The 17,985-nt window shown below is 53.7% G+C and overlaps 1 protein-coding gene across 3 annotated transcripts in view; it reads left to right on the forward strand.

Annotated features, from left to right (window-relative positions):
• The window catches only part of LOC143433053 (uncharacterized), a 272,042-nt gene that overhangs the window by 89,102 nt on the left and 164,955 nt on the right, over window positions 1-17,985 (forward strand). For 2 of the 3 annotated variants that reach the window (XM_076910161.1, XM_076910162.1), the window contains exons 4-5: window positions 8,080-8,895; window positions 9,219-10,327. In XM_076910161.1, coding sequence (XP_076766276.1) covers window positions 8,080-8,895; window positions 9,219-10,327 — 1,925 coding nt within the window. Of the gene's footprint in view, window positions 1-7,626; window positions 7,666-8,079; window positions 8,896-9,218; window positions 10,328-17,985 lie in introns of those variants that run through there. The other variant, XM_076910163.1, reaches the window with a different exon arrangement.

Below are 17,985 nucleotides of genomic sequence, written 5' to 3' on the forward strand. Positions count from 1 at the left end.
GTCGAACGAGAGAGGGGCAGAGGTTTTTCAACGGAGAATAACGCGGCGCGTTCGTCTTCTTCGAGAATGCGCGCCACCGTCGCGCGGGGAACGCCGACTTCCTTTCTTTTTTCCTCTTCCTCTCTTGCCTTCCTCCTTTTCGACGATCGACCGTGGTTAACGGAGGTCGCGCAAGATCGTGAGATCATTCGATGCTATCGCGTCGTTAAATATCGTAATCGCCCTCCTCTGAAGTGCCGACGCAAAAAATGTGTGGACGAACTGCCCTCGAATAATATTTGTTCGTCTGCGTAACGTCGAGAGCCGTTTCTTCCCTTCGATGTGGGTTATATCTTTTGGTTCAGTGGTTCGTTAGCGGCTCATCTGCTATCGTCTTTCTTTGTTCTTTGGTAAAAACTATGGAGGGTGTTCGATGGAACCCTCGTAACGTAGACAGGTGTGATCGAGCAGAGCCAGACTCAGTTTTTAATCGAAACTTGTTCCATCCGTACAACAATCCAAGCACAATAATCTCCCCTAACCGATATTCATCCCCCACGATATTTTCTCGAAATTTTCATTTCCTCTTGTTAAATCAATGAGGCCGTTTTATTCCTCGCCCTACTTCCCGATACCTTCCACGACCGCTGTAAGTATCCACACGGATATCTCCGCAGATTTTACAAATCCTTTGGCCAAACAAGTGGCGAGGTTCTGGCAGGTGCCATTTGCCATTGAAATCCTGCTGCCATTAGGGACGTCCGATCTAAATCCCGCTGGCATTTGCGCACCGGATTGTCGTCTTATCCCGGTGTCTCTCTCCCCTCTATCTTTCTCTATCCATATAGCTCGGCTCGTTCCTCGCATTTTCCGCGAGAACTCGGAGAGTCCGATCGAGCGCCGCGTCGCCCTCGCTCGTACCACGCGTTGCCTCGCGCGTTCACCCTCCCGCGTCTCGGTCTTGTTATTTCACTACTCGTCCCTTCGCGCCGGTTACCCGGCGACGTAGAACCTCTCCCGGACCGTTTCTGGCGGCGAACGTTACCCTGTTAAGATCGACAAAGCAAACAGCGGCCCGGAGATAAGAGTGTCCTCCGGGAGCCTGGCAGGGATAACAGAGAGCTTTAAAAGGTTCGCGACGTCCCTGGCAGCGCTCTCCGCGTGGCCGTTTTTTCGAATTCGACCCAACCGTTTGTACGTCCGCGCGCGCGTACCGGCAAAAATGACGCGCGAAGTGTCCCCTTTGGCTGTTCCACTGCTTTACATTCCCTCCGCCTCCTCTCGAACGACGGCTCGCGGAAGAGATCGCACGTGTGTAACCGCGCGAGTGAAACCTCAACTTTCGCGGCGGACCTTCGCAACGACAAGCTGGCGTAACGCGCGCTACGCGTGGGAGCAGTCGCATACTTAGGCATTGTAATCGCAGGAAAATGTGTAACTTTCACTTGCATCAAAATTCCACCGTTCACCGTAGCCCGCCTCATCCGTGAGTACCGCGCTCGAGCGTGCAACTCGCGACAGAGTTTCGCCCTCGGTAAACACATCGGCAGGTGGATCCAGCGTTTCGTTCTTAGTCGCTCATCTCGACCTATTCACTCGATTTCCGCAACGAACGATGAATCTCTGTCCGTCGTCCCGTTGACGACTCTTCCCGCTGTCTCTCGATTCAGCCTCCGCTTGTTAGGTATTCAATTAGTCCGCGAGTCCTGCGTGTCGCGGGCACATCCAGACCCGTGTTTCTCGAGACGTTCACCGGAGACGGGGATAAGGATTCGCGACGGAGCCGAGTTGGCAAAATTCGGGAATAATTTAAACCTTTATCAAGGCTAAGTGTACCTAGTCTTCTTATTCCAGACGTGGCTGCGTTAAAGGGATTAGCTGCTTAAGGATTATCGCGTGGGTCAGTGAGATTTGCTTCTAGCAAATTCGTTGGCTGAACGAATTCAAATATTCCACATTGACGTAACCGAGTTTAATTATGTAAAATACGCAATCATCCTGATCATCGAACGACGGGATTGATTGTGGAATTCGACTTTTCCTGGATCTCTGAGTGCCCCAATTCTCACGCGAGGACCGCGTTGCGACGCTCATCTAATGCACTCGCGTTGAAATCCTGCGGTCCAGCTCGACGCGCGTTTTTCGTGCCATTTCGCGATGATTCGTCCTGGCGCCGCCCTCCGCCTCTCATCTTCGTAGATGCGACGACGCGAGAGAAACCCTGGCTGCTTCTCCCTGGCGATGATTATTCGGAGTGATCGGGGGGTGGAGGTCCCCCGCGCCGCGCGAACTCGACCGTAAGAGATTGTTCTCCGCCTCCGCTTTTCTATTCCTCGGCCCCGTTATCCGGGAGTTTTCCCTTTGTCTCTCCTGGCCCTTTGGCCGCGCGGCGGCCCCTTTGCCGGCCGCGTGTCAGTCAGTCAATCAGCGGAACCCAGAGCGGCCCTGCGCCCTCTCGCGCTCTTCAAAAGCCCTCACCGGCGCCCATATTAAAAGACGCGTCCCTTGCCCTATTCCCAACGCCGCCTTCCTCTCTTTCAGAAAACGGTGCGAGCAGACCCGATCGCGGGCTCTTCGTACGTCAACTTCGATAGCTGGAAATTAAACATTTTCGAACAATTTTCCCGGAGGGAGGCAAACGCCACGCTTGCAACCCCTTCGCTCGCGAAGAACGAAGCTGAAACTCGCGTGTTCTCGTCGAACGACTCGCGCGAAATTGATAATAGATGGGTATTATTTTTCCACGGGCAGAAACACTCTCGCTGATGAATTATCGCTCGGGTCCGGAGGAACGTTTCGCGACACCAGAACCAATCTAACGGCGCATCGACTCGAAATTGCAACCCTTTCACCGTGACAAGCCGGTTTATCCTGAAACAAAGCGCGCGACAAAACGGGCGAAGATATTCTCATTCGACCGTCCAACCGACCGTCTCTAATTTGATTGCTGCGCAGGGTGAGGGAGAAGGGTGGACGGGCATTGAGACAGGTCGGTTCGCTGTGAAAATCGGATATGTTCTGGCCCTGTTAACCCCCTTTCTCTCTCTCTCTCTCCCTCTCTCTCTCACTCTGCCCCCTCGGGGGAAAGCGGGAAATCCAGTTATGATTCCGTGCGAGCTGAATCGTTTCGTTGTTTTTGTAGCCGCCGCGGTTAGCTACGAATCACGCTCGTCGATCTCCGCCCGTTTGGCGGTTGCTCGGTCGCGAAATCGATTAGTTACGCGGAACAATAAACGGACGATAAATTAAGTTTCCGAACAATCGCGGATTGTTACCGTCCCGTCGTATCGCCCCGTCGGAGGAAATAGTTTCCGAGGATGCGATCATTTCTCGCGTCCTATTATGAATCACATTTTATGAATCTCGCATCGGCCTGGTAAATCGGTAACCGTACAAATAGGGGACACTTTATCCGACGCTCTTCATCACGCGAGAATCAAGGACCAGGCGAGCGGAAGCAAAGCCAACGCGAAACGGGCCAGTTATTTCCTTTCAGATAATATTTACTGTGCGTCGCCAGTGGTCCACGAGCTGGACGACTGGAATCGAGTTGGTTACCTGGCTTTATTCCGCGTTTGGTCGCGGAACTTTGCGCAGGGGGTCGCGCTTGCACGGTAACCAAGGGTTCCAAGGCGAGACCAGACGATCATCTACATCGTGCCAACCCTTACCAACCCTGTACTCCCTCTCGTTCTGTGTCGCGCCACCCTCCGCTCCGCGCGCTTTTGTCTACCTCCGCCTGGCTACAGGCTCCTGTATCCAACCACCCCTCGTCCTCCTGGTCGCTGGTAGTTTCCTGTGGCTTCGAGGAAAATATTAGCCGCGGGCTTCGCGGCATTAAAGGGGAACGGCTAAATTAATAATTCGCAAATTGCCAAGAGAAATGCCGCTCGTACCTCAGGGCCACCCCATCCCACCGCTTAGCCGCTCCACCCCCGCCACGGGTCTCGCGACGCTACTTCCGTTGCAGTTTGCGGTGTTTCGGCTCGGCTGCGAGGGGTGGGACCGGCGACACGGCCACCCTGTCGGCCCTAGGCCGCTATTTTCGACGACCACCGTCGATTAAATGGCCAATTAGTCTCGCGAAGAAGATCCGCCGGCATTCTTGGGCACGTTCAAGCATCGACTTCATTAGTGGCCAAGAAAGGTCTCACTCTCAGGAAATTGTCACAAGTAACCTCTTTCGCTCGAGTATTCATTAGGTCCGTTCCGCAAGGATTAAACGGTCGGACGTTTACGTTGAATTATTTACGACACGCGTTGGTACCAATTTGCGATCGAGGCTCCTTCAAGTCGGGGACCGGTCACTTCGCCAGGCGACGCTCGGCGCTGCGCATGCAAATTTATATTTTCATAAATGGCACCTACGCGGCTGGAACTTTGTTTCACGCTCTAAGCATCGCAACGTGTACTTTACCCGCGATACTTGGCACATCTCGAGTTTCCCACGTAATCGCGTAAACGGCCGTAGTCCGGTCATTATCAGCCGGCTCGTACTCTCGTCGAAGCGTGTTCTCCGCGAGTGCGAATTCTTGGAAACCGTCCCGCACCGCCTGAGATTAATTATGCCCGCGTTACATAGGCTCGTTACCAGGAGATCGTGGACTCGATTTCTCTTTCGTCGTGGACGATTATCGATCGACGGCGCGCAGCGTATAATCAGCCGAGTCTTTTCTCTGGTCCGCGTGGTCCGCGTTTACGATGCCAGGCAGATAAATCCCGCGTGGCGGGGCACGTGCAACGTGTTCAGGAAAAAGGAGAGAAAGGGGGTGAAAAACGGCAGGGACGTTTACCGATTTCGCCTAGGCACCGTTAATAATACCAATCCGGACCGAGCGGCCGCCACGAAGGTGCTCGTTTCCTCGCGGGACACCCCGTGTGTGTATCGCGCGAAACCGACCACTGGGATAATTTTAGCGGCGGCCATAATTACGGGGCCCCGTTCGCAGACACGGCACGGGTCCCCGTACCGAAACTTCGCTGCTCTCCGCTCACGAAACTTATTATTGCCAACGCAAACAACGTCGTTATCGTCCTTCCGGAGTGGTACTTTAAAAAATTCCATTAATATTTATGCTCGCGGAATGCTCGTCGGTTGGACTGTCGAAGAATGCGCCTCCTCGCTTTTTGCCAATTCCGAAGTCATTGCTTATTTATTTGTCGCAAGTATAAGGATTCGGCAGAGAGATGTATTCGTGCTTATTTTTCGAGGCTAAATAAACGGGGAGCGAATTCACGGCGTTGCTCGCTCGTTGGTTATCCTCGTAACTGCAGGTACCCAACCTGACGCATCACGAAGGTCCACTTTGGCCAATTTCGGTGTCATTATTCGGTCTAACGTATCATAAGCAGGTACACGAATTTTATCCCGGCACTTTACTCCCGGCCCGTTTTAAAATCGGCCCCGTGATTGATGGCCAAAGCCGGATGCTGCGTAACTATAGGTCCCCTCGTTAATAATATCGAGGGCTGACCCACGCCAGAAGAAGCTTAGGCTGTTGGGCTATTAAAAATGCAGGATTAAAGACGCTACGCAAGCCCGTAGCCCCGTGGGTCCATTAATTATCGAAAGATTGCACGGGGCACGATGATAAATAATCGCGGGAAAAATAAGGAAAATATCCTTTCGATGGTCCGTCTATACTCGAGCAGGAGTTTGAAAGGCTGAGAGGCTTTCTGGCCGTGGCAAGACGCAATATCCGCCGTCGTAGCCCGCGTGGAATACGTACGGAGGACCATCCACTCGGGGTAGATGGTGTGTACTTTAGGAAACACGGTAGCCCTGTTTTATTTCTGGTGAGTGCGGGTGCCCAGCCGCGGCTACGATCGAGCACGTGTACATGGGAAATTGAAGGATGAAGATAAACGAGGATCCTGACGGGGTGGACTATCAATATTGCGCGTATCGTGCCACCGACGCGACACGTTCCACGCGGCTCGAGGATCGAGTCCCGCGTGAAACGATCGACCGCTTCGCTCTCATTTGCAAGGGACTTCCGGTGTTCTTGCCTCCTCGCTTGAACGCGCTGGTCCCTCTTAATTTTCACCGCGAAAGCGCCAAGAACCGTGTCCAGCGTTCGCCAGATTACAAGCAATCGCAATTACATCGAATCGCTGTTATCTTTCCAAATAGTTGCCTCGAATACTGTGCTTGAAGGAAACTCGAAGGAAAAAGAAGGATCGATTTCAATCGTCCGATAATGCACGTTTAAGTATACACTCGAGTGGAGTCGTGCTAGTCCTAGTGTTAATTTTCTCGCATCGAGCGTGGAGCATAATTGAAAGAAAATCGCCGGCGAGCGCGACTCCCCCGGGCCTGGACAACCTTTCTCTTTAATTATATTTAATAATGGCAGCTGTGCGCGCGGCCGGGAAAAGTGCCCCCGGTATTCAGGCCAGTTTCACGCGTCTCGAAAACCGTTCGATCTTTTCGCGCTGATAATAAACTGGCCGCGTCGAATTTTCGAAAGGCAACCGCGATAATCGCAGGCCCTCGTGCGTCTGTCCTTAGCAGCGGCGGTGGCGGCGGGTCTCGTCGCGAGCGAACGAGTAATTTCGGCTGTGGCTCGCGAGAGATAGAGATAGCCCCGTGGATAAGAAAAGGGATTACGGGTTAAGGATCCCAGACACGCTTTAACGAGGCGTGCACGAGGTAACGAGACTGAAACGCAGGACCCGAGCAGCGCAACCCTTTCTTTGTCGGCGCGCGGGGCCAGAGGAACGCTGCGATTCCGTGAGAGCCAGGGGCGCCTTTTCAACATGTTAATTGTATATTTGAGGCGAGGTGATAAACAAGAGCGGTGGGCTCGGTAGCACGGCTGCCGTTGGAGTCTTCATTACAGCTGGTAATATATAACCACCGGGCCCCCGAGGGGCCACTCTCGGTGCTCTAGAAGAAGTTATGAAGTCCGATATACCCGGTGACCCGACCACGACGGCGACGACCACACCGTTCGCTCGAGTACGCTCGATCAGCGAAATTTGATTTCAGGTCAAAAGGTTGGCCATCGAGGCTGCCTGAAAGGGCCGATTACGGGTTGAATAATCGACCGCCAGGCATATTTCCCATAATACCCTCGAGCCTTACCCTCAGCCCCCCCAGCTTCTCTCTCAGCGTCTTAAGCCTCGCTATACTCGAATTTTAATTCGCGATATTAATATACGCGAAGAAGCCTCCGCTTCCATCGCGCAGTCTCCGCGGAAACAAGCTCTCGGTACTTCGTCGAATGGTCTAATCGCGGTCCTGCATCGGTTGGGCGCTGTTGCCTCGAAGCGTATTCCGCGTAAGGGCTCGAACGGTTTGGTAAATAAAAGATCGGGAGGAACAGGAGGAAAAGGAGGAACAAAAAGCGACACCGTGGAACACGTGTGATCACGGTTGCATCGTGAAAGCAGCTCTCTCGCGACGGGCACACACGCGCGTACACAGAGGCAATCGATTGGCCTTCGGGGCCCCGGAGGTGCGAACCGGTTCCTCGAGCGCGACTCGATTTTCGACGTGGAATTCGGAGCCGAGCGGAGGAGACCGGCTTCCTGCAACCCCTCTTCGAGACGTACCCGGGGTTCGTTCGTGTGTAACGCTTTCCTCGGGACCGGACTAAAGGAGGCTAAGAAGGAGAAGAAGAAGACGAGGAAGAAGGAGAGGAAGAAGGAGCGGCAGCGCGGCCCTTTATCCGCGAAACAGAGGTAGACGGGGACGCGAAGGCACGCCCCCTCGGTGTCAGATTTTATTTATCGCGACGTGGCTTTTTGTTTCACGGTAAATACCCCGGGCATTTAGGAGTAAGACGTTCCCCGATTTATGGTCTCTGGTCTGCCTCGAGTTCCTCCTCTTGTTCCTTTGCCACGTCGAGCGCCCTCGACGAGTCTTCTGCTCCGTGGATCTTCAACCAGAGCCACCTTGGATCCCTTTGCCCGCTATCGACAAGGGAGTTTACGAATTAAGATTCGTATCGCGATACACGAGACGCGGTAGAATCGTCGCGACAAATTTCAACGCGTACATTTCGACGACGGTGTCGATTTCACTCTCGATAGGATCCGTTTCGTCAGCCTCTGCGCTCGGAAGGAGTCGTTCATCCCTTCGACTGTTTGTTTCAGATAAACATGGAGGCCGTCACGTCAACAGATTACGATTCCTCGAACCTCAGCAGAAACTTCAATCAGGTGGGCTTCAACACCTACAACTACTCGCAGTTCGAGGAGAAGTACAAGCCGCAGCAGGTGTTCAAGTACGGCGACGAGTACCTCGAGTACGGTCGCAACTCGGTCAGGCTGGGGTTGAACGAGAGGTTCGCGAGATTGTCGTCGAGGCACCAAGACGGCGTTGGGAAGATCGATCAGAGGTACACGCGGAGTCACTCGCAGCCTGAAAGGCAGCATCATTCTGCCCACGAGACGCGGTCCAAGTCGCAGGACTCGCGCGAATTGACCTTCTATCACATCGATCCGCCGGTCAAAGCGGAGAACGCTCAGCATCACTCGAAGGCGCACCGTTCCGCCCTCGACAAGGGCCAGAGCAAGAAGGAGCTGACCTTCTACGAGATCGACGGGCCTGCGACGCAGGAGAAGGCGAAAGACGGCAAGTTCGAGGGATGCAAGGACAGATGCGGCGATAAACGCGACAAATCTCACGCTCTTCTGGAGAAAGTGGCCTCCGCGAAGCACTCGAAGCAAGGATACCAGGAGCAGAAGACGAGCGCGCCTCCGAATTATCAGCTGAACAGGTCCCAGTCCGATCTGACGGAGTGCCAGTTGCCGAATTATTACAGGCACCAGAACAACCCCTATATCGATCCGCCCAAGTATAGACAATTCGACAGACCGCCTAGATACCAAGAGATGCCACCCAAGTCTGAGCCTCCTCCAAAGTACTCGGAAGTGGCCAGGCGCCAGGACGACTACAAACGCGTTCAGGTGAGTACAGTATAATTTTCTACAAAGGGTTGCTGCTAAAGAATTAGACAGTTTCGATACTTCCAGTTGCTCTAATAAATCCGCAAGTACATATCCCGTCGCGACAGTTCGATACGACTATCTTCAACGGTGGCTTTTTATCAGAAAACGGTCGAGCTATCCGTTTCTTTGCCAGCAACCCTCTATAATAAAGCTCCCTTTCCGTTAGCCGAAGGTATCGGGATCGAATCTGTTGCGTGTCCCCCTCGATGGTCACGATCGAGGTGGAACGCGTGCAAGTTCGAGACGATTAGCGGTTACGCGTAACGTTATCAATCCCGCAGGAGGAGAGGGGCAAACGACAAGGTTGCAGCGGAGGTGGAGGAGCAGGTGGAGTAGGGGGAGGTAGCATAGGCATCGGTAGCGGCGGCGGCGGTGGCGGCGGCGGCGGCGGCAGCAGCAGCAGCGGTGGTGGTAACTCCAGCAAGGGAACCGGCGGCACTCATGGCGCCGAGACGCCCTCTAATCTGGCCAGTATCACGCCAACCGCGCGAGAAGCAACACGCGCTCCCTCGTCGCGGTCGCGGCTACCATACAAGTCCTGTGACACGCGTTGCTCCAACATCAACAACAACAACCACAGTGCGATTAAAGAGGACTCGTGTCAAGATGTTAGCGACGATTCGGACGTGACACCGTCGCCGAGATACCACGGTGACTCCTCGAGCAAGTCGTATCATTATCAGAATCGGTCCGCCGGTGTGGTCGGTGGTAGCAGCGGTCCTGGTTCCGGTACCATCACCGGTAATGCCTGCCACGGTGGTTCCGGTGTGCCGTGCGACTCGTCTACGTGCGACAGGTACAAGGGCGCCGTGGATTCCCTACTGAAGGCCAGCGAGGCGGTTCAAGGTCGTCTGTGCGACAGGTCGATGTTGAAGATCGAGAAGCCGACGACTAAGGCGATCGTTCACGGTATCGAGGGATTAGGGAAGTGCGGGGATAGAATGAAATCGGCCCAGGAGCTCGGCTACGCGAAACACGAGGGCTGCAAATCGAAGAGCCACGATGTCGGTCACGGGTACAAAGCGGAGAACATCAAGTACTACGGCGAACTGAAGGGTTACGACTTCAAGTCGTACGGGACCATCGACAATCCGTCTGTGGTCTCTGCCCACGAGAAGTCGCACTCGCACGGGCCAGAGAAGAACGGTCACGAGAAGTGTCACGCGAAAACGTCCACGTCCACCGCGATGCAGAGTTACGGGCTGTCCAAGGTCGCCGGTGAACGTCCACCGGAGAAGAGCGTGTACGCGGACCACTATTATCACAGATCGTCGCACTCGAAGCCGCAGAGCGCGTATCAAGTGTACCAGGAGACGAAGTACTCGTACAACGTGAGCGGTGTACCAGGGACGCCGGCGCAGGCCAGCGCAGCCGCAGCTTTCTTCGCAAGGTCAGTTACTCAATCTACTGGTGGTACCGCCGCTATACTACCCGCGATCACGCGCGTCCACCTGTTTCCGTTCGAGATTTACGGCGCAGCCTTTCATTCTTCGAACGCGGTCATTGTTCCGTCCCGGCGATCTGTAATTGTCCGCCGTCTGGCTGCCTGTTTCTTTACGTGACGCCTCCTTCGGCTGGACGTCCGTACGCCCGACCAACAACGGACTATATCGTCCACTCTGACCAAGACGTATCGCCGCGACACGGGATATTCGCGTAAACGATTCGTTCGCTCGTTCCCCTTTAGACTCTTACCACTAATTTACGATTACGTTCCTCGAAACGTTCCTCAACTTCTCGATTCCTCGAGGATTACCGATAAACGCGACTAAAGGGTTTAACGTACGTGTACTACCTTGGCATTAGTTCTCACTGTCCTTTAAAAAATTAAATGGAGAGCAATAATTCCGACACGCTTGACACGAGAGCGCAAGACGGGAAGGGGGTTGCGTTCTGGCGAACAATCGCGGATCCGCGGGGTGCAGTCTGGAAGGTGGCGTCTGGAACTAGCCGTGGGTGGTTGCGCTCGGCTTTCTTAGGTCCGCGTCTCGAGCTTTGATCTCCGCGGCGCGCGTTTCAGGCGGTCGCGGGATGAAAACCGCGCGCGGCCCGGCGCTCGCGTGAGAGCGCTCGGTCGAGCGTGAATCGCGTGCGGTTTACGCGGCGGGATAAAGCTCCTCCCTGGGATATCCCTGTTTTCCCCTTTGACCCCGGCCGTTTAATAAACTTTACCTCTGGCTGGATGTTGCGTAGTCCAATGGCATTCGCCGGGCGCCGCGTTACATTCACAAACGCGCGCGCTGTTCGCGTCGACGCTACGTTTCACGACCGCTGTGATTGTCTGCGAGAGTACGAGTTATTAGTTGAAGGCAATTACCAGCGGCGCGGTTAATAACGATCTATCGCGAAATCGGGACTTTCTCAATCGCCGCAATTAACAGAATACACGGCGCAGGAGGAAGGCGAATGGATCGAACTCCACGGACGAGTTTTTTTCTTTTTACCTCTGCCGAGCGGAAAAAAGAGGAGGAAAAAATGTTGCCCTGGAATGTCCACGGTGTGTGCGTCGTGCGTTAATGAAAGGCAAAGCGTCGAGATTTCGAACGAAATTCCGGATCGGGGAGCAGAAGTAATCGCCACTGATCGCGTCCTCTTGTAAAAATTGTCTGGAATGCGTTCTCCGAGGCGCCTGTAATCGGTAACGATAAGTACCTCGTGATTCAGGTCCGATCGAATTTCAAGCCTTCCCAGGCTATCAGCGGATACATCCTTAATGAAGGAATAAATTAACCGACTATTCCTTGGCTTTCCAAAATGGCGAGATGGATAAGCAATTTTTGCCGTTGCTATCGTCTTGTTATTCCTTGGCAAATTTCGAACAGTGGTCCCCATACGCGATCGTGACCCTGTCGCGGACGATACCGATGAACTTGTCCCGTAAGTGAGTGGCGCCTCGCCTCGAACCTCCTTCCCCTATCCAACGCCGTTCCCCGTAGCTCGTGGTGGGATTCTTTGGGATCGGTGTTTACCGTCTCGTAGGAAGTGGTCGAGTGCGACGAGAATTGAAATTAATCGCGCCTCGACGAGCCGGTCGACGTGTCTGCTGCCTCTCTTTTGTACGACTACTGGTTTCGCGGCGACGAGGATGGCCATTCCGCTCGTCGTTCCCGAACGAACCGCTGCCAGAGACAATCGGCACTGGAACGACTTCGCGAATTTATTTCGGGCCCCTCGCAGCGAAACTTGCCTCGTTTCGAGTAAGATTCGTTCCTCTTTCTCGGTTCCCTTTACTCTTCTCCTCTTCTTTTCAATATCTCCTCGTTCTTACAACCCATGATCGGTCTGCGTTTATACCCGACAAGTATGGCGTTAGTATCTGGTCCTCGCGAGCAGAGGCTGCTGTCGAAGTCGTCCCCGTGCATACCAGCATCGTCCCGTTACTTTCGAACTTCATGAATATTCGCCGCCTTCGCGAATCAACAATCTGCATACGCGTGTTGCTTCCAGGAAGAAGGGCCCGTGGATGAAAATAACTTTTCGAGAAAAATCGTGCGTTTATCGGTTGCAACATCGTTCGTGTAACTTGCAGTTTTTAATATCGATCGACGCGTCGCAAAGAATTCGAAATTAAAATCTGGAAGTCGATTCTCGATCGCCAAGCCACTCTTTCTGAGGGCATCAGGTCGCGCGGGTACCGCATAGGTGGTCCATCGAGCATCCCCCTTCTCGTCGCTCTATCTTCACGCGTCAATTTCCCGATGGGCTCTGCTGAAAGATTGCAGCGAAGTTGGAATTTCAGAAGTTCCCCGGAATACACGGCGGCGGGGAAGTCTGGCGAGTCCTGACGCGACAGATAAAATTGACCAAGGGGGTGCGGGTCGCGTTCCCGAGTCCGTAGCCCAGCGAGGCGGCGGAGAAGAGGGTTGGCGCGAGAAAGCGAAGGTGGCGAGCCGTGAGTCTGCCCGTATTGTTAACCGTCGTGATTTTATTGGCCCTTTATATTGCCTTCACGCTTCTCTCCGCCGTTTCTCGACTACGCCGTGTTCGACTCTTCCTCCAGCAACCGCGCCGGGGGCTCCTCTTTATTCGCCTTTATTTCAACCGGCCCCGCTCCGTCTCTCGAAAACTGCTCCGGTTGCCACGGAACGATTTTTACGACACGATTGCTCACCGCCTCCCTGGAAATTGCGACACGGTCGTGGTCTCGAAAAGCAACCTCGTCCCTCGACCGTGTTGCACGATTTTGTTTAAGTATCGAGGAGGGAGTAGGAAGAAGTACGCGGCTGGGCTGTTCGCGTGTACACCTCGGGGTTGAGCTATCGAGAGCCAATCTTCTCGGTGTCGATGGTCGAGTAGCAAAAGTGCTTGCTGTGGATACTTTAAAAGTATCTCTAAAAATCGCACCTTCCCCTCGATTTTCAATCCGCGATTGTGGCAAGTCGGATTGTGGAAACGAACCGGGTTCCATTTCAATCCCCGACTTCCTGGGAAACCGTCGTCCATCGATATTGAAATGCAGGAACGCGTGCCGACGATTGGAAAACTACGCTCTAGCCGATGAGCGCATAATCTAGCAGGCGTCGTCGACCGTTCGACGAGACAGGACACCGTGGAAGAGAGTCGGAGAGGAGGAAGGAAACATCCGGAGTCCTGCGGGTTTTGATTGACACGCGCACCGTCCTATACATATTTATGCCGGCGACGACGTTTGTCTCCGTTTCGTGGAACGGTGCCTGGCCTCGTGCGCGCCACCAGATCGTATCGTTTATTGAGGAGTAGACCTTAATTGGACAGGTGACATTTCCTCCTCGGTTTTCTCGCGCCCCTCCTTCCTACCAACTTTCCGTTGTCGTGTCGAAAGGATCGTTTCTTCTCACGATAGCCTCATCCGTGACTATTCTGTGTGGATACACGGATGTGCGTTGGCATGTGGTATTTATTAAAAATGAATTCCACGTTGGAATCACGTCTCGAAGTAAAATCCTCGAGAATCGTCGAGGGAAAGGGGTCGCAGAGCGTTGAACGAGTGTCGGCGAACCCGAGGAGGCCTGAATGAAAGGTCCACGAGTGACCTCGAAGGCTGGGGCGCCGGTCCAGCCGGGCCGAATATATCTTGTAGGTCAGAGCGGGTTTGAACTCTCCGTTCAACAGGTAGCGCTCTCGTAGCTCGGGTTTGCCAGCTACCCGGCCCTCTCCATTATATTCATATCATGTAAATGCGCCCTGCCGCCGCGCCACGCCGACTGCCTCCCATTTTCCACCCTTGCGCCAGGCCAGACGCGCGAGAGCCTGTACCGAACGCGGACAAAGAGAAACAGACAGAGGGCGAGAGGGAGAGTGAGACAGAGAGAGAGAGAGGAGACGAAAACGAGTTCGAAACGAGAAAAGACGACGAGACAGAGCTCCACTTTGCATTTATTCTAATGGGATAATACTCGGTGTCTTGGCACCCAACGGTGGCACCTCGTTTAGTATAATAATTCCGACGGAATACGCTCGCCTCGCGACACCTTCGATTATCCACGGCGAGGCTATGGGGATTTATGCTTTCCTCTTTTTCATCTGGCGTCGCGTGTGCAAGTGGGTGCCACGCAGGAGACGATCGGCCAGCGTCGTCGCGTGGGCGACACGCACGTAGCCCAACCCCGTCCCTCCGTCTTTCTTTTATAACGCCAGCCCCGTGTTAACGCATCGACTATTAACTTAAGCGACGTCCGTATGTCACTGTAATACCTACACGGACCGAACCGGCTATAAAGGATCGCCGAAATCACGGTAAAAGGTTCCCAGGAATTAATCTCCCGCTTTAAACGAACGCTCTGTCCCGTGTACGCGCGTCCACGGTTACGAGGGAGAAGATTTAATGGACGGCGAAAGGTATCCGTCTTATCAACGTTGATTTTGTCTAATTTCGTGGGCGGTGTTTCCTCTCGACAAACCCCGCGACCGATATCGCGAGCAGATTTTAGCCATATGTCGCCACGTATCGTCGATACCAGTCCCTCGCGATAGCAGAAAAATGATCACGCGTCGCGTTTAAATTTCGGACGCAGGAATGCGTCGCGCGAAAGTTTAGTTTCGCCCGGGCAGGAATTCGAAATTCCTGGCCCGACGTGTGGCTGCGCCAGTTTGGCAACGGGACATTATTTCACCGGACGCGTTCGCAACATATAACCCCGCGTTGTTTCGCAACAATTCGCCCGATCCTCCCGGGCTTGTTTTACATGGCCCCGGCGTTCGCCATCGCAACGGTGAAACGGGGTGCCCGGGTCCTCGCCTCGCCCCGATTAAGACCTCGATTTCGCCAATTAAAGGAGAAATGCGCGTATTACGTCGATTAATCGACGGGATCTTAACGAGTTTCCCGAGCGATCATTAAAAGCCGATATATAGCCGCACGTCGGGTTGCGCGGACGCGAAACGACGAGCGTCGATCGAGAGAAACCGTGATCCGGGTGCCGCGGTGGGGTATTGGCCGATGTTTGTAATTATCCTGCCGGACGTAGCCGCGAGTACGTGAGCCAATCCAGCTGAGCAATTATGTCACACTTCGGTACCGGTATTACTTTTCAATTTGATCCCGATGGGAGCCCGCGACTCGCCGCGATTACGACGTCGTCTCGCTGGTTATCGTCTGCTCCCTCTTCTGTTCCATATCTCTCTCTCTCTTCGCCACCGTTTATTTTCCATTCTTTTTTTCTTCACATTTTTCGCTCGATTTACGCGACGCTCCTCTATTCGCCGTGCCCTCTCTCCATCCTCGTTCGTGACGCCAATTAACGGCCAGCGTACGTGCACGCGGACACCTATGATTAGCTGGTTAAAGCGGCGCGATGCGGATATTGAAATCGCACGTCGGCGTAATTGCGAAAAAGGAACAGCCAGTGAACTTGGCCCAAATTACCGCTACGCTAAGTGGTTGCTACGGTTCATTATTTATGGAATAATAACGGCAACGTGATTCGCAGACATCTCTCGACGTATCCCACCCCTTATCGTTGAGAAGTCTGCTCTCCCTGATCGAGTCTGAGGAACTCGTTGTCACTCGATACTCCCTATTAAGATCATCCCTGTACGAGTCGAATCCTCTTTTCATTAACACGATCGAAAGACGAGAAACCGTTTCCGTGTATCTACACGAAGCGTGAATTAACCAGGGTGGTGGAAATTAAAATAATCCCCAGTGAAAAGGTTGCGGTAACTACACCACGGGCCGCGTTAAAAAGGAAGAATTATCGTTCATTTTGAAAGGGCTGCCGATAAGCTAACGAACGTTCCTATATATTTATCTCACGGTTGGTCATTGAAATGCAAGTTAAACGACACGACGGTATTACCGTATCGAAAGAGGCGGGCGCATCGTACGTGACCGAGAGGTCCTCGTACCTGTCGCGATAGGAGTCCGCGCTAGGGTCATTAGTTATCCGGCATTATAGCCGGGGCAACGATTCGAATCAATTTGGAGGTTCGTAACCCTTGGTACGTGGGGTTCGTGGCTACTCCATATATCACCGCGCGCGGTGGTCGAAACCGGCGCGAGCCGAGCGAGAGCGAGAGGGATCGAAATTTTCTTCGAACGTCCAGATTTCCGTGCTTCCTCCGAATGGATCGGTGGGGAAACGATCCTGACAGGGGCGCGATTCCGTCGGGTCCATTCACCGTGACCGAACGGTTCTCCCCCCCCTTCTACCACTCTTCCCAACGGAACGAAGTTAAATTGTTTTTTAAATAGAGATCTTGACGGGGTTTGCAGCTGGCCGTTCCGCTCGGCCCTCGCATCCACGGGCAAATTGCACGTGGAAACCGGTGAAAAGAAGCGAACGTCACGCGCCCGATCGAGCGTCTCGTCTCGAGCGGGACAATGACGGGAGGGGGTGGTTTGTGCCCGGGAAATTTGCATACATGTAAATTGAACGCGGGACGGGGCTCGCATCAGCGCGCGCTGTAATTATCAATTATTTTCGCCCGTTGTTTTCGCGGCGTTAATTTAAACCCGGCGACCTTTCTCTCGCCGCGCAGGTAAATGACTTTTCCGACGATTAACTTGTTTGTTTCTGGCTGAAAGAGGCGTCGCGTTCCGTTGATCTCCAGTTCGTTCGCGGAGCGCGTTTCGCGTGTGCACACGTGCGCACACCCTCGCCTCCACGTAGATTTCATTTCAGAGATTCGTGCCGGACGAACGTTCGAACGAGAACCGTCCACTGAACCGGCTGATGGTACTTGTTTTTCTCACGAATCCGCTCGTTTTCAAGCAGGCGGAATTAAAATGGCCAGCTGGCCCATTCGAGCGTTCAGGCTGTTCTTCGACCTTTGCGATTGTTTCACGTCCCAACAAATGGCACCTTATCCTTGCCGCGGAGGAGAAAACGTAGCCTCCGCGCGGCCTCGCGATGACTCTCACGATCTTTCCACCCGTTCCACCGCGAATTGCCTGTTATCATACAGATATTTCACGATTACGAAGCTAGCAAAGCGATCTCGCCGGCGGGACGGACAGAATTTAAACGACGGCCGACCATTTAGACGCTCGAATCACGTGCGCGAGGAATTTTTCGCGAGGCTCGCGTCTCGCGATTTTCCCATGCTCGTTCTTCTCTCTTCCCTCATTCTCGTCCCTTTCTCTCTCTCTCTCTCTCTCTCGTTCTTTTCTCGCGACAAAGACGGTCCGCTCTGCCGACGCAGGGGGACGAGCGAAGATTGAAAATGAATTTGCCGGAACAACGGTGCCGCGAGTCTGATATTTAATTAGGAGTATGTCCCACCTAGCGAAAAAGAGACGAACGCGCAACCCCCTTTGTTTATGAATACGCGGCTCAGCGGAAGGAGCTTTATGAAAATACTCCCGACAATGGAACTAATAACGCGAAACGCAATATGCTTTGTGCGCGCCACGAGGAAACTAACAAGGAGTCCAGGAGGGGTGGAGAGCGTCGGACGCGGTCGAAAGTCACCGTCCATGGAGTGGCAAAGGTGAATTTAGGGTGGGAAGGGTTTCACGACGGACTCGAATAAAACGTTCTCGCGGTTTCCTCCTCGAAAGGGAGCGGGGAACGTCTCGCGCTGTTTCACGTACGTACCCGCTTCGTTCGTGCGCACGTTCCCCATCGA

Source organism: Xylocopa sonorina, chromosome 2 (assembly GCF_050948175.1).
Source record: "Xylocopa sonorina isolate GNS202 chromosome 2, iyXylSono1_principal, whole genome shotgun sequence".
NCBI classification, from domain to species: Eukaryota; Metazoa; Arthropoda; class Insecta; order Hymenoptera; family Apidae; genus Xylocopa; species Xylocopa sonorina.